At 44.2% G+C, this 12385-nt stretch overlaps 1 protein-coding gene across 1 annotated transcript; it reads right to left on the bottom strand.

Annotated features, from left to right (window-relative positions):
- Nucleotides 1-3735: 3735 nt before the first annotated feature.
- On the bottom strand, nt 3736-8370 carry LOC128979393 (purpurin). Its single transcript, XM_054397608.1, has 4 exons — nt 8254-8370; nt 6668-6804; nt 5033-5145; nt 3736-3962 (listed from the first exon to the last, which is right to left on the bottom strand). The coding sequence occupies exons 1-4, from the start codon at nt 8368-8370 to the stop codon at nt 3736-3738; spliced, it is 594 nt and encodes a 197-aa protein (XP_054253583.1).
- Nucleotides 8371-12385: the final 4015 nt, after the last annotated feature.

Raw genomic sequence — 12385 nt, 5'->3', positions numbered from 1 at the left:
GATGTTTTATGTTGAATTCAATGGGATAACAAGAAAAGTGTAAATCCTTTCACATTTCCAGCAGTCAGTGTTGAGAAATGTCTATGAGCTAACTCCCATCTGTGTATTAGCTCACCAGATCATATGATGAGGACCTACATGTGGTCCTGATGAAACAAGGTCCCTCACTTCCTTCAAGAACAAGGCCAGATTCCGGAGTCATGTATAACTCCATAGTGTATTCCCTCAGAATCACCACTATCATCCTACAAACTTGAAGGTTTACGTAATATTGTATGGCTAAGGGAAGATTTCACTGCCTAACTCATCTGGAGAGACTGTGTTGAATACTATAAGGGTACACTTGGCCATGCATATAGACCCTTCCTCCTAGAACTCTGGTCATACAGTTATTATAACCATAGAGATTAGTATTCCCACTTCTCTGGTCTGAATGTCCTGACCAAAGGCCAGGTTAGTGTTGTCTAATCACTTGTGATACAAGTCCTAAGTTCACAGATCTCCAACCCAGTACTTCCTCTTGGAAGAGGAGGGCAAATATTGAACTCTGAGTCAGTGCACTGACCTTGCACTTAGTCTAGCATAAAAGGCTGATATTATTTCAACACTCAGTAGTCCCTGTCTGTGTGGGGTTTTGTTTGCATTGCCCACTGCTGCTCTTCTGTTTCTGTCCTTAGCTTTAAAAGGTAGTAATCCATATTGATCCCCATCAGGGTAGCTTTGTCTAGACCAGGAGAGCAAGGAACACCTTTTTTTGATGCTGACTGAGTTCCTTAGGAGTCCCACCTGAAAATCCTAGGAAATGCAAGCCTGAGAGACTTCTCTGCATCCTTGGAATAATGTCTCTGGCCTTTTTTAGAAAAGAGTTTAGCCAGTGTTTTTTATGCTCCTTCCAAAAGATGCTGTAGGTAGTAATTGGAGACTGCAGCTCAGATTGTGCTGACATCTCTCAGAAGCTGTTTATCAGTGCAGTTCTCCAAAGGTCTTCACTTGATGTCAGTCTTGTGCCACATAACCCTTTGAAAGCCTTAGGAGTAAGGGCTGTTCAGCTTGTTAACCACTGAAGAGCTGTTCAGCTGTTCATTGCCTTTATGCTTGGTAATCATGACTTCTAAGAATTTGTGCTGCTGACTAACTGCAAGGCTCTGCGGAGTGCTGGGTGTGTTCTGTGCTGCCAGTTTTATTCATAGGAATATTATTTTCCCAAGAGCAGTAAGAAATATATGTTAAAAATGCTGACTTGGGCTACTCTTTTTCCACATGGAATTGTCTAGATACTATTGGTTCCCTTTGTCTGTGGAATTACTGGCCATAAAACCTGTTGTATCTGTATGTTTCAGTTCTTTACCTCTCACATACTGGAGTCAGTGGGGAGTAAATCATAGAATCACAGAATCACAGAATGGTCTGGGTTAGAAGGGTCCTCTGAAGGTCATCTAGTCCAACCCCCTCTGCAGTAAGCAGGGGCACCCTCAACTAGAACAGGCTGCCCAGAGTCCTGTCAAGCCTCACTTTGCATATCTCCAGGGATGGGGCCCCAACCACCTCCCTGGGCAACCTGTTCCAGTGTTCTGTCACCACTGCTTATGGGATTAAAAGTGCAAATAGCTGCTCATTTAAAGCAACGTTCCAGTGTTATCGAAAGGAATATCTGCTTTACTGTGTTTGTGATTTAAGGGCTAGTTAGAAATAAACTGTGCAGACTGTTGAGTGTTCAGATGTACCAGAAATAATCATTAGATATTAGCAGGATGCAGGCATAACATTATCACCTTCCTCTCAGAATTGTTGTTCAAGAAAATTTCTTAGCTTGGTAATTGAAAAAGACAAGTTGGTGGGAGAGGTGTGTTTTGTATGCCAGTGCCCTGCAGGCACCCATAAGGTTTGGTTGCTTTGTGCTGCCTTACCTAGGTCCCCCACCTACATACCCCTTGCCCATGGGCCACAAACCCTCTTCAGCTCAGCCCAGGTACCTCCTCCCTTGGGAGTTTTACTGAAGGTAGCTCTGCCTCTGACCCACTCTTCAGTCCTGTTTCTGGCTGCAGGCACCTTGCAATCATGCCTGTATCCTGCTCTGTGCCTTACTGCCCTCACTGGCTGGCTGGACTTCCCAGTTGAACCCCAGACTTGTCTTATCATGATGCATTTGAGTGGCAATCTGCACTGTCAGGGAACCTGTCCTTGTCACCACTTCTGCTGTGTTCCCTTGCTTCACGCTAAGGAGGAATACTGCTCTGCCTGTGCTGGAGCCATCTGTGGCTGTCATCTCACTTCCCCTTGGCTAATAGTCCTGCTCATCCTGCTCCTGAACAGGACAACAGGTAACAAAAGCAGTTCCAGAGGTGTTGGATTATTTTTAAAAAATATTTATTGACAAATGCCACTTTAGGTATTCCCTTGAAAATTCCAACATCAATACTGTATTGCACACAGTTTACAAAAAAAAAACCCAAAACAACAAACCAAACAAAACAAAACAACGACATCTTCATGTGTTTTTTGGGAAAAACACACTACTTCATACTATCATTTTTTATTAACTGAGTGGCAGCTTCAAGACCAAGAGGTCTGGTTTCTGTGCTTAAGGATATGATCAGAACTGTACTTCTAGCAGGCCCCTGGAAAGAAAGAAAAGTAAACTTTAGTCTTTGTAAGTAAATTTGTGAAGCGCTTCAACAGCCTTTTAGTCTTCAGTGAAGCTGTAGTTACAACCTCTCTAGGGTACTTCTGAATTACAGCACAAAATGGGGATTGGAGGGGTGCAAAAGTTGCTGTCTGCATTGCTCTGTGTCCTTTTGCATAGCATTTGTGCAGCCTTTGCTAACCCAGACTAGCTATGAGTTTTCAGCTTATGTGGGCACCTAGGCAAGAGCCCCCAAGACAATGAGAGGCATGTCAGCACCTGTTCTGTAGTGAGGGTTTGGCTCATGCCACAGTGAGCCAGAGGTTTTAACTGCTGTTTCTTGTCCAGCAGTGCAGAACATGTGTGGCAGTCTCCCAGTTCATATCCTCAGACCTGGCTTATTGGAGGACCAATCTCCAAGCAAGGCGGTATGCGTGTTAAGGGTGTGGGCTGTCTGCTGCCAGCAAAAGATAATTTCTACCTTCAGTGCAGCCCTAAAAATTTAGGCATCATATGAACTAGAAGATAGCTCCCATGCCTGCAGAAAAAAAGTTCTATTAAGATGAGCTTTAGACATGCTTTCTTCACATCTATGTGATGCAGCTGCTGACTGCCACAGCTAGCAGACACAGTGAGAGCTACTACTCAAAGCTGCTTGTCTCTGCTACTCAGACCTCCCAGGACACAAATCATGGTGGAACTAAGAAGAGTGAGGGTGTTCCTTCTTGGAGGCAAGGACAGTGCACAGACTTAAGGTAAGATGCTGTTACCCATGTGGCCAAGACAACCATTTCCAACAGCAGAAACACCACGTTGTTACACTGGTCCCTATCCTATCAGAGTAACAAAGCTGTTTTTTCTTCACTAGTGTTCACTAGTTTCAGCACACAGGATCCTGTAAGGGCAAACTTAAGGCTGCAAACCACCTTGTAACAGGCTCTGTCCCTCTGTGGACTTCCCCTTTCAGCTATTTTCTTGTTAGATAAATATAGTTTCTCCTATTGAAAAAAGAGTTGCTAAAAGAGTACAACGTGGTTCGCCACAGGTCTGTTGTTACGTGTACAGCAGATGTGACAAGCTGCCAGAGCAGCCAGTGTCAGTGAGCCTGATAATTATCTGGCAGTACCTGACTGGAGCACGGGCTGGAACTGGCCAGACATGCAGATTTCCTCCTGCTTCTGACGCACGATGCGCTGGATGGCTGGGGGGAGGCCGCGGGGGTTGCGTGAGAAGATCAGGGAGTAGCCATCATCGCAGGAGCCATCCTCCTTTAGACTGCGGCAGGCATAGGTAATGGCGTAGTTATCATAGTCGGTGTCAATCACCCAGTAGTTGTCCCCTGAAACATCAGAACATACCAGTCTGTCATAGTGGCCAAAACAGGGAGGGGTGGACCCAGTTACCCCACAGGGAGATGCCTCATTTCAGCACATGGCAGGGGTAGCTTTCCAAAGGATCTAAAGCCACCTCCCACGTTCATCTTATCCCCACACCATGAAGTAAAGACCTGGGACAAGCGTAAGGCATCTTGTTCCTCATGGTGCTCAGTGCAGTTTCACCTTTGGTTTATTAGGCTAGAAGTATTAGGAGGAGTAGGACTTTCCAGGTTTTCAGTAACAAAAAATTATGTTGTTGAGCTTTCTCACACAAGCATGGAGGAGCAGGAGACGCAGATGGAATTTTGGCCATACAAGTTACATATCTTACATAACAAGCCTCAGCAAAACATGCATCCTGTTTTCTACCATTGCTCAGATTAGAGTGTTTTGGTGTGGCTTCTCTGCCAGTACTAAATTAATGTACTTCTTCCTTTATATGTTGTCAGACCAAGTCATGCCCAGCTGCCACAGCTGGAGCTTCGCAGCTGTGAGAGACTCAGCCACAAAGTATGATGTATACAGGGTGCATAACTGAGGCTCAGCACAAGCAGTTTCTGAAAGGGGAACTTCATTTAACAGCTCCATTTTGTTTAGTCCAGCTGTAACTTTGAGGACAACTGCATCTTGCTGCTGGAGTGCAGATGTGGGTCCATGTCTTGTCTCTGGCTGTGGGGAGTACAGGGGTGATTCATCAGCTCCAATAGTGCCCATTGCATGGCTTGGGAACTATTGCTTTCCTATGTTCAGCACCCCACTTGGCCATACAAAATCTATATGTGTGGCCTATTGAATCCTCCTTGTTAATGTATTCAGTGTATAGATGGAGTCTCAGGGGAGTCTCTGGATCCTGTTCCTTCTGTAGAGGTAAAAAGCACTGCACTAGATAAAGCATATCCCTGAAAAAGAGTGCTTTGTCTCCCCTTGGACCAGTTTCTGCTCAACTGTTTTTCATGCTCAAATACTGAAATAAAGAAATCTGGGCAGCTGTAAGCTATTGAGCAGCAGCAGAGGGCTGGAGAAGTTCACTCACCACCGCTGGAGAGGTAGCTGGCCAGGCCCTGGTAGGTCATGTACATTTTTGCTGGAGTTGTTGGGTCAGGTACTGTATACTGAGCAGCCATGTCAGCACAGATCACCCAGAACCTGCAACGAGATCCAGGAGACTTAAGGTAAAACCCCGTGGCATATGAGCTTCAAATGGGTGTCCCTCACTTGGACAAGAACCAGGCTATGTGTATCTGGTTCAGCACATCTGCCTCAAGCCACGGCCATGGCCTTTCATAAGGAAAAGCCATTAAGAGGGACTTGGTTTAGCACCAGGCTTGGTAGAGTTAGATAGTGGTTGGACCTGATCACCACAAGAGGACCACAAAATGGAGACCGGGGGGACAAAGTCCCTCCCATTTTAAGTGAAGGCAAAGTTTGTGACCACCTGAGGAACTTGAATCATAGAATTGTTAGGGTTGGAAGGGACCTCAAGGATCATCTAGTTCCAATCCCCCTGCCATGGGCAGGAACACCTCACACTAGACCACATTGCTCAGATCCACATCCAGTGGATCTGGTGAGCTGCATCCCAGAATCCTGAGGAATTTGGCTGATGTAGTTGCCAAACCACTCCACAATATTTAAAAAAAACCCTGGTAGTCAGATGAAGTCCCTGGTGGCTGAAGAAGGGAAGCATTACACCCATTTTAAAAGGGAATAGAAAGGAGGGCCCTGGGAACTACCAACTTGTCATTCTCACCTCTGTGACTGGGAAGATCATGGAACAGATCCTCCTAGAAGTTCCGATAAGGCACATGGAGGACAGGGAGGTGATTTGAGACAGCCAGCGTGGCTGTACTAAGGGTGAGTCCTGCCTCACCAACCTAGCTGCTTGCTGCAATGGAGTGACTACATCAGTGGTAAAGGGAAGGGCAATGGTTTAATGGCTGTGGTGGTGTAAGGTCTACTCAATGTTGTACTCAATGATCTTGGAGGTCTTTTCCAACCAGAACAATTCTATGAATTCTGTGTCATCTATCTGGACTTCTACAAGGCCTTTGATATGGTCCCTCCAACATTGTTCTCACTAAGTTGGAGAAATAAGGATTCAGTGGGTGGACTGTTTGATGGATAAGGAACTGGCTGAATGGTCACATCCAGAGGTGTGATGGTATCACATGGATACAAGAGGGTAGTGGTCAATGGCTCAATGTCTAGATGGAGATGGGTGAGAAGTAATGTCCTTCAGGGGTCTGTTATGGGACATGTGCTGTTTAATATTTTTATCAACAATATAGACAGTGGGACCAAGTGCACCATCAGCAAGGTTGCAGATGACACCAAGGTGAGTGGTGCAGTCGATATGCCAGAGGATATCATCCAAAGGGACCTGGACAAACTGGAGAAGTGGGCACAGGTGAACCTCATGAGGTTCTGTGACTGGGAAGATCATGGAACAGATCCTCCTAGAAGTTCTCATAAAACCTCATGAGGTTCACCTTCACCTGGATCAGAAGAATCCCTGGACTCCAAAGTGTCTAAACTGTCTTCTTGATTGAGCTCCTCTTTTTGATGAAGAAAACACAGTTGTGTTGGGTGCTCAGTATAGAGCACCAACCATGCCCCCCTCATCTGGTACTTATGACAACAATTAGAGCTGGAAGTCAAGAGAGCTTACCCAAAAAGCTTCACTCGGCCTTTGGAAGATGCTGTCATTGTGCCATCTTCCTCCACAGTGTATTCGGCAGAGATGTTGTCCTGAAGGAAAAGGCCTTCAGGATCCTTCTTGGCCAGGGCATACCATTTCCCTGCATACTAACAAGAAACACAATTCATATCTGGATTAATTGTCATGGCAAGTGTAGCACAAATGTGGTTTTGCAGACGTAGTGCCTCTACAATGACCCATTGGCTGGACTATGGGGAACCTCCGAGTTTGGGTAGATGTGCAACACACAAGTCCTGCTATGCCTCTGTGCCGGGAGGATTGGGTCTCACAGCTCTGCGCTTCAATGGGCATGTACTTATCATGTGAGATATTCCTGTCACAGTGACCCCACACTGAAAACCTCTCACATCCTGGGATGATTGCTGAGAGTCAGGCAGCTTCTCCTTTGTTCCTGTTCAAACCTCTGCTTTCCTGTGGAAGATGCCATCAGCAATACTAAGCTGCAGCCACAAAGACCTGAGTAAGCTGGCTGGAAGCACTGCTGATCTCTGATGGTGATAATGGTCTACCTGGTGAAGCAGAAAGCAATGATGACTCTCTACACTGTGAAGAGGAAGGGATGTGTTGGGGAGACTAATAACAGTAGGGGGAATAAAATGAAATTAAGGAGAAGAAAATTCCTAGGAAAAAATGGATTCTCGAAAATGTACAAGCAAAATCTACTAAAATGAAAAAGAGGTCTGAACAGATTACTGACAGACAGGGAGGCCCTCAAAAATTAACATTATTAGTAGAAATATTGAAGAAAGCACATCTTAGGTGCATTAAATTTGATTCTTCAGTGAAACTAATGAGATCCATTTGGCAAGTTATATGCTTAAGTCTGAAACAGAGTCTGTAATTCCCAAAATCAAAAGTCTGAGAAGAGCTTATTAAAACTTGACTGTTCCCAAAGCTTTCCCCAGACATGAATTTGTTTCCAGCAAAGTCAATCTTATATAGAGGAAGTGTTCATCCTTCCCCAGCTGCAGCTAGTTGTGATGTTTTCTTGAGAGACAGTCAAAACAGGTATACAGACCCTTGTCTGGACCTTTCCAACACCAAGTTAGCCTTGATTTCCTCCTCAGAGAAAGGCAGATAAATAAAATACTGCATTTAAACAAGAGTGCCTCTGTATTTGGGATATCCAATTAGATAAATTGTCAATTTGCTATGATGCTCAGGAATGACTGGTAGTGAATCCAAGTCCCACATTGTCCCACAAGTCCCAAGTGTTCGGCCTTTCTGTCAGATAGAGATACAAATTGTTTCATTCATGGGGCTGCTGAAAGCTGAGATCTTCACTGAGCTTTGCGCTGACAGAAGAGTATATCTAAGTGAATAACACCCTTGACTTTCAAGACTGGTTTTACCATAATGCTCAGGAGGTTAAACAGTAGTGAGAAAAGCAACCTACAGGAACAGTGTCTAAGAGACTGTACACAAAAGAAGTTAACTTCTTGGTAAGGAACCTTTTAAGATTAACACCATCCAGAAAAAAAAGCAGTTTGTATATGAAGCTTCTTGACACATACTATTGAGGTAACCATAATTACCCGTTTTGGATCAAAGTTGTCTTTCACAGAGAAGGACTCCACTGCACAGGTCTGAGCTAAGCTATGTTCAACAGTGGAGAACACTGAGGCCAGGAAAAGGTACTGTGCGTATTTCATTCTGCAAGACAAAAGCAAGCATAAAGTTTTATTTCATGCAGTAGATGAGGGTAGCTAGCCTTGTGCTTACAGATACATTATCCTCATTTTAAAAATAATTTCTTTCCATGCTCAGTAAAATACCAACTTGTCCACTGAGAACCCACTGGGCCATTGCGGCATCTAGATCCAACTGAAACAGCAGAAATGGCAATTACTTTGCTAGAGTATTTTGCTTGTCCATAGTTCAAAATATTTTTACATTATAAATCAAGCTAGACTCTGGATCAGGTTGGTAAGAATTGATAAAAATATACATTTGTGTCACCTCTTGTTTTCCCAAGAAGAATAATGTTCAGATGAGCTCCGATAAAACAATGCAGGTTGTAAGGATGTTGTTTCTAACTGTTTCTAACTGTGAGTTAGAAACAACTGTGAGTTAGTTATTGGTGAGTGTCCACTTTGCATGCAAGCCAGCAAAGCTTTGTTCTTTATGACTAGTTCTGATTACCAAAACATTCTCTGCCTAGGTGCCTACTCTAATAGCAAAATATGTCTTGGTATTGTCTGCTCTCAAACCATTCCCTCTATAAATATGATAAATAGTATGCAATTTCCAGTATGCAATTGATTTGCCATTGTAGAACAGCCACAGAGTGGCCACGGCTTCATCTGTCTTTTCAGGGATCCTAGTTCATGCATATCCCTGCATAGTTGTTTCTCAGACTGAGTTAAGAGCACCTGCATAGACATTCTTGCAGAGTATGTGACCCTGAATACCTGTTCTGATGTCAAGATAAAACAGTTACCTTAACCTGCCTGCAGCATCCAACCCAGGACTTCCAAACACACATTCAGTTCCCAGCTGCTGCACTGTAAGCCGCACTTCCCCTCTGCAAGCAATGCTAATCTGGCCCCACTCTGCTGAAAAGAGACCTACCTGTTGGTATAGTGACTTTGGAGATCCCCAAGACTACTCCTCTTCAGTCAGCCAGAGAGTTTTGTGTCAGTTGCCCTCTGGCTGCCTTTAAATAATGAATCTGCAAAGTCACTAATTGGTTATTTTTGCACGTGTGCCTGAAAAAAACACTTAATCTTGGATAATCCATTATGTAAAAACCAACTGTAATCCTCACACTGCTGGGCCTAACTGCTATACTAATACAAATGCAGCTCTTTACATAATGGAAAAAGCTGCCCAGCAAGCTAAGTCTGCTGATGTGATTGTACCACACCTTTGTCTCATTGAAGTCTTTCTGCTTCTAACACGTGTTAGGAGAAAGCATTAAGTGGAGAAACTCATGGACCCTACGTACTCATATGCTTAGGCATGTGTTCATATCTGAGAGCTTTCATGGACTAGATATATAATTAGATCTTCCAATATCTGCATCATAAAACTAAGGTAATCCTTGCAAGAATAGAACGACATTATACATTATCTCGGGGGGGGCTGAGAGGGGAGGGGAAAGGGGAGTGCAAAAATAAAGATTTTGCCTTCATGTTTGTATCAAAATCTCAGAGTTTCCTATTCTCCTGTGCACTGAAACATCTCTGTATGTATTATTCTCAACTCATCTTGTCAATGTTTGCATCTACTTTAACACTATAGCTCTCTCCTTCCCAGAATGCTCTTCGTAGAAGCCTCCCATGGGGATGCAAGAGGCAATGGCTTCAAGATGATCAAGGAAGGTTTAGATTTGCTATTAGAAAAAAACTTCTTCACTGAAAGAGTTATCAAACACTGGAATAGGCTCCCCAAGGAGTTGACTGAATCCCCATCCCTGGAGGTTTTTTGAAGATGCATGTATGTGAAGCTAAGGGATACAGTTTAGCACCAAACTTGGTAGACGATGATTGATGGTCTTAAAGCTCTTTTCCCACCAAAACAATTCTGTGACTTATGAAATAAAACATTTTTAAAAAGAGAGAAGACAGAAATGGCTAGGAAAAAAACATTTAAGTAGCAAACTGTTCCCACCATTCTTACAATGCCTGAAGCATTTCCTGAACTGCAAAAGCTGGCTATGTACTCTTTCTACCCAGGTTCATGTGGAAGATTTGAGATTTCAGATACGTTGCCAGCACTATCAGCTACTTCTCCCACTGGACTGCTGGATACTGGGGAACCTTGGGCATAGCCACTATGGATGACTATAGTTCCCATGGAGTAAATCCAGGAAGTCTTGGTCTTCTGGATGTTGAAGTTGCTACAGAGATCACTTACAGCCACTTACCCATGAATTCCTGAACAGAAGCGTGTGAACCCCATATCTCGTGTGACCTGTATTGCTTTCCAGTCAGCTTGTTTAGGAATGCCCATTATCTGGGAAAGATAATGCTTGCTGCCAGAGGAAGCTTGGATTTGGCCTCTGTGCAACTTACACTTAACCTCACACTTTAGAGGAGAGCAGTATTTTGCATGTGCATGTGTGGTGAAGAGACAGAGCATACCCTATGTGCACCATCTGTGTGGCTTCAAAGGCAGTCTGGGCAAGTTCTCGGAGGAGTGACCTGCTGCTAACTGTGAAAGCAAGATGAGACTCTATCCTAGGCCAAGGGTGACCAGAAGCATGCCCCACTCCACTTGAGGAAGGGGCTTGGTGCAGCCTCTGTGTCCTTCCTAGCCGTGGGGAAGCCACACCATCACACTGTGTGGTCTCAGCACTTTATCAAGTGGCTTTCTTTGCAGCAGTTGAAGCACTTTGGGACTGGCCAGTATTGTGTACAATGGTCACTTCTTCCCTCTGGGCTTTTTGGCTAGCTTTATCCAGGAACATCAAGATATGGAGGTGTGAGGGATGGCACACATCAAGCTGCTGTGATAAGGTACTAGCCACTTTGTGTCCTAGACATTGTAGATCTACCTTGTCCTGCCTGGACCCTTTGGCCTGGTTTTCTAGGATGATAGCAAACAGCCATTTGCTGAACTAATCCTTCAGCTGCAGCTGTCAGCTCACCATATGTACCGTGCTCCAGAGATGAGCATGGTCCTTGAAAGGATTGCACAGGGCCGGTGGCTTCCAGCAGTGAGTGTGGAGATAATGAGCCCTGTTAATTCAGGTACAGCTGGTTTCATATGGCCTTGTGGACACACTGTGCTTCCTAACTTCAGCTCCTCTGGCACAGGTTCCTTGTACTTGTGTCTTCTTCAGCAGCAGCGTTTACTTCATTTAGAGAGAAAAGACCATTTAAGGCTCTTCTTGGAGATGCCCAGTGATGGGACAAAGGACAATGGGTGCAAGCTGGAGCATAAGGGGTTCCATGTGAACATAAGGAAAAGCTTTTTTGCTGTGAGAGTGACAAAACACTGGAGCAGGCTGCCCGGAGAGGTTGTGGAGTCTCTTTCTCTGGAGACATTCAAAACCCGTGTGGGTGCTTTCTTGTGTAACCTACTCTAGGTGATCCTGCCCTGGCAGGGGGATTGTACTAGATGATCTTTCGAAGTCCCTTCCAACTCATAATGTTCTGTGATTCTGTGATCTCCTTTAAATGCTTGGGCAGTTAAAGAATTACATAAAAATAAACTTCTTAAGATGCTTTTTGAGGGCTAGATGCCCACTAAATCTTCAAAGGACTTCCCCTTGGTACTGAACCCCAGTGCAGAATTGTGCTTTTCCACTCTGACATGGGGACTTGAGAGAGAACAAACTGCAGTAGTTCTAGTAAATTGGAAGGGCTTTGAAGCACTTATCACTTCATCCATTTCCAACAAAACAGATTAGTTCATGTCCATGTGAGACATAGGTGACACTGGAAGCCATGCTTAGGTGATCACTTAATCCCCTGGGGATTAGAGATGTGCTAATAATAGCTAATCACAGCACAAGATTTTGGTTGGTGACCATAACATCTGTCACTGCATTATTTGTTGTTTGAAGCAAGAAAAAAATAAAATCAAACTAACCTTAATTTTCAGAGTATTATGGTAGTTTGTGTTGGGCATAGTGAGAAAAAGGTAAAAATAGAAAAATGGCATCAAACCATTGAAGCATATTCCTGGACCAGTTAAATTTGGTGTAACATGAAAGGGATC

Source organism: Indicator indicator, chromosome Z (assembly GCF_027791375.1).
Source record: "Indicator indicator isolate 239-I01 chromosome Z, UM_Iind_1.1, whole genome shotgun sequence".
Lineage (NCBI taxonomy): Eukaryota > Metazoa > Chordata > Aves > Piciformes > Indicatoridae > Indicator > Indicator indicator.
Note: the sequence above shows the minus strand (reverse complement) of the source record. Positions and strands in the feature narration are given on the sequence as shown.

Coding starts and splice junctions, on each gene's coding strand:
- LOC128979393 (XM_054397608.1), bottom strand. CDS start 8,370: ATGAAATACGCACAGTACCTTTTCCTGGCCTCAGTGTTCTCCACTGTT. Junction 6,805..8,253: donor ACAACTTTGATCCAAAACGG/GTAATTATGGTT, acceptor GTTTCTTGTTAG/TATGCAGGGAAATGGTATGC. Junction 3,963..5,032: donor CAGCTACCTCTCCAGCGGTG/GTGAGTGAACTT, acceptor CTGATGTTTCAG/GGGACAACTACTGGGTGATT.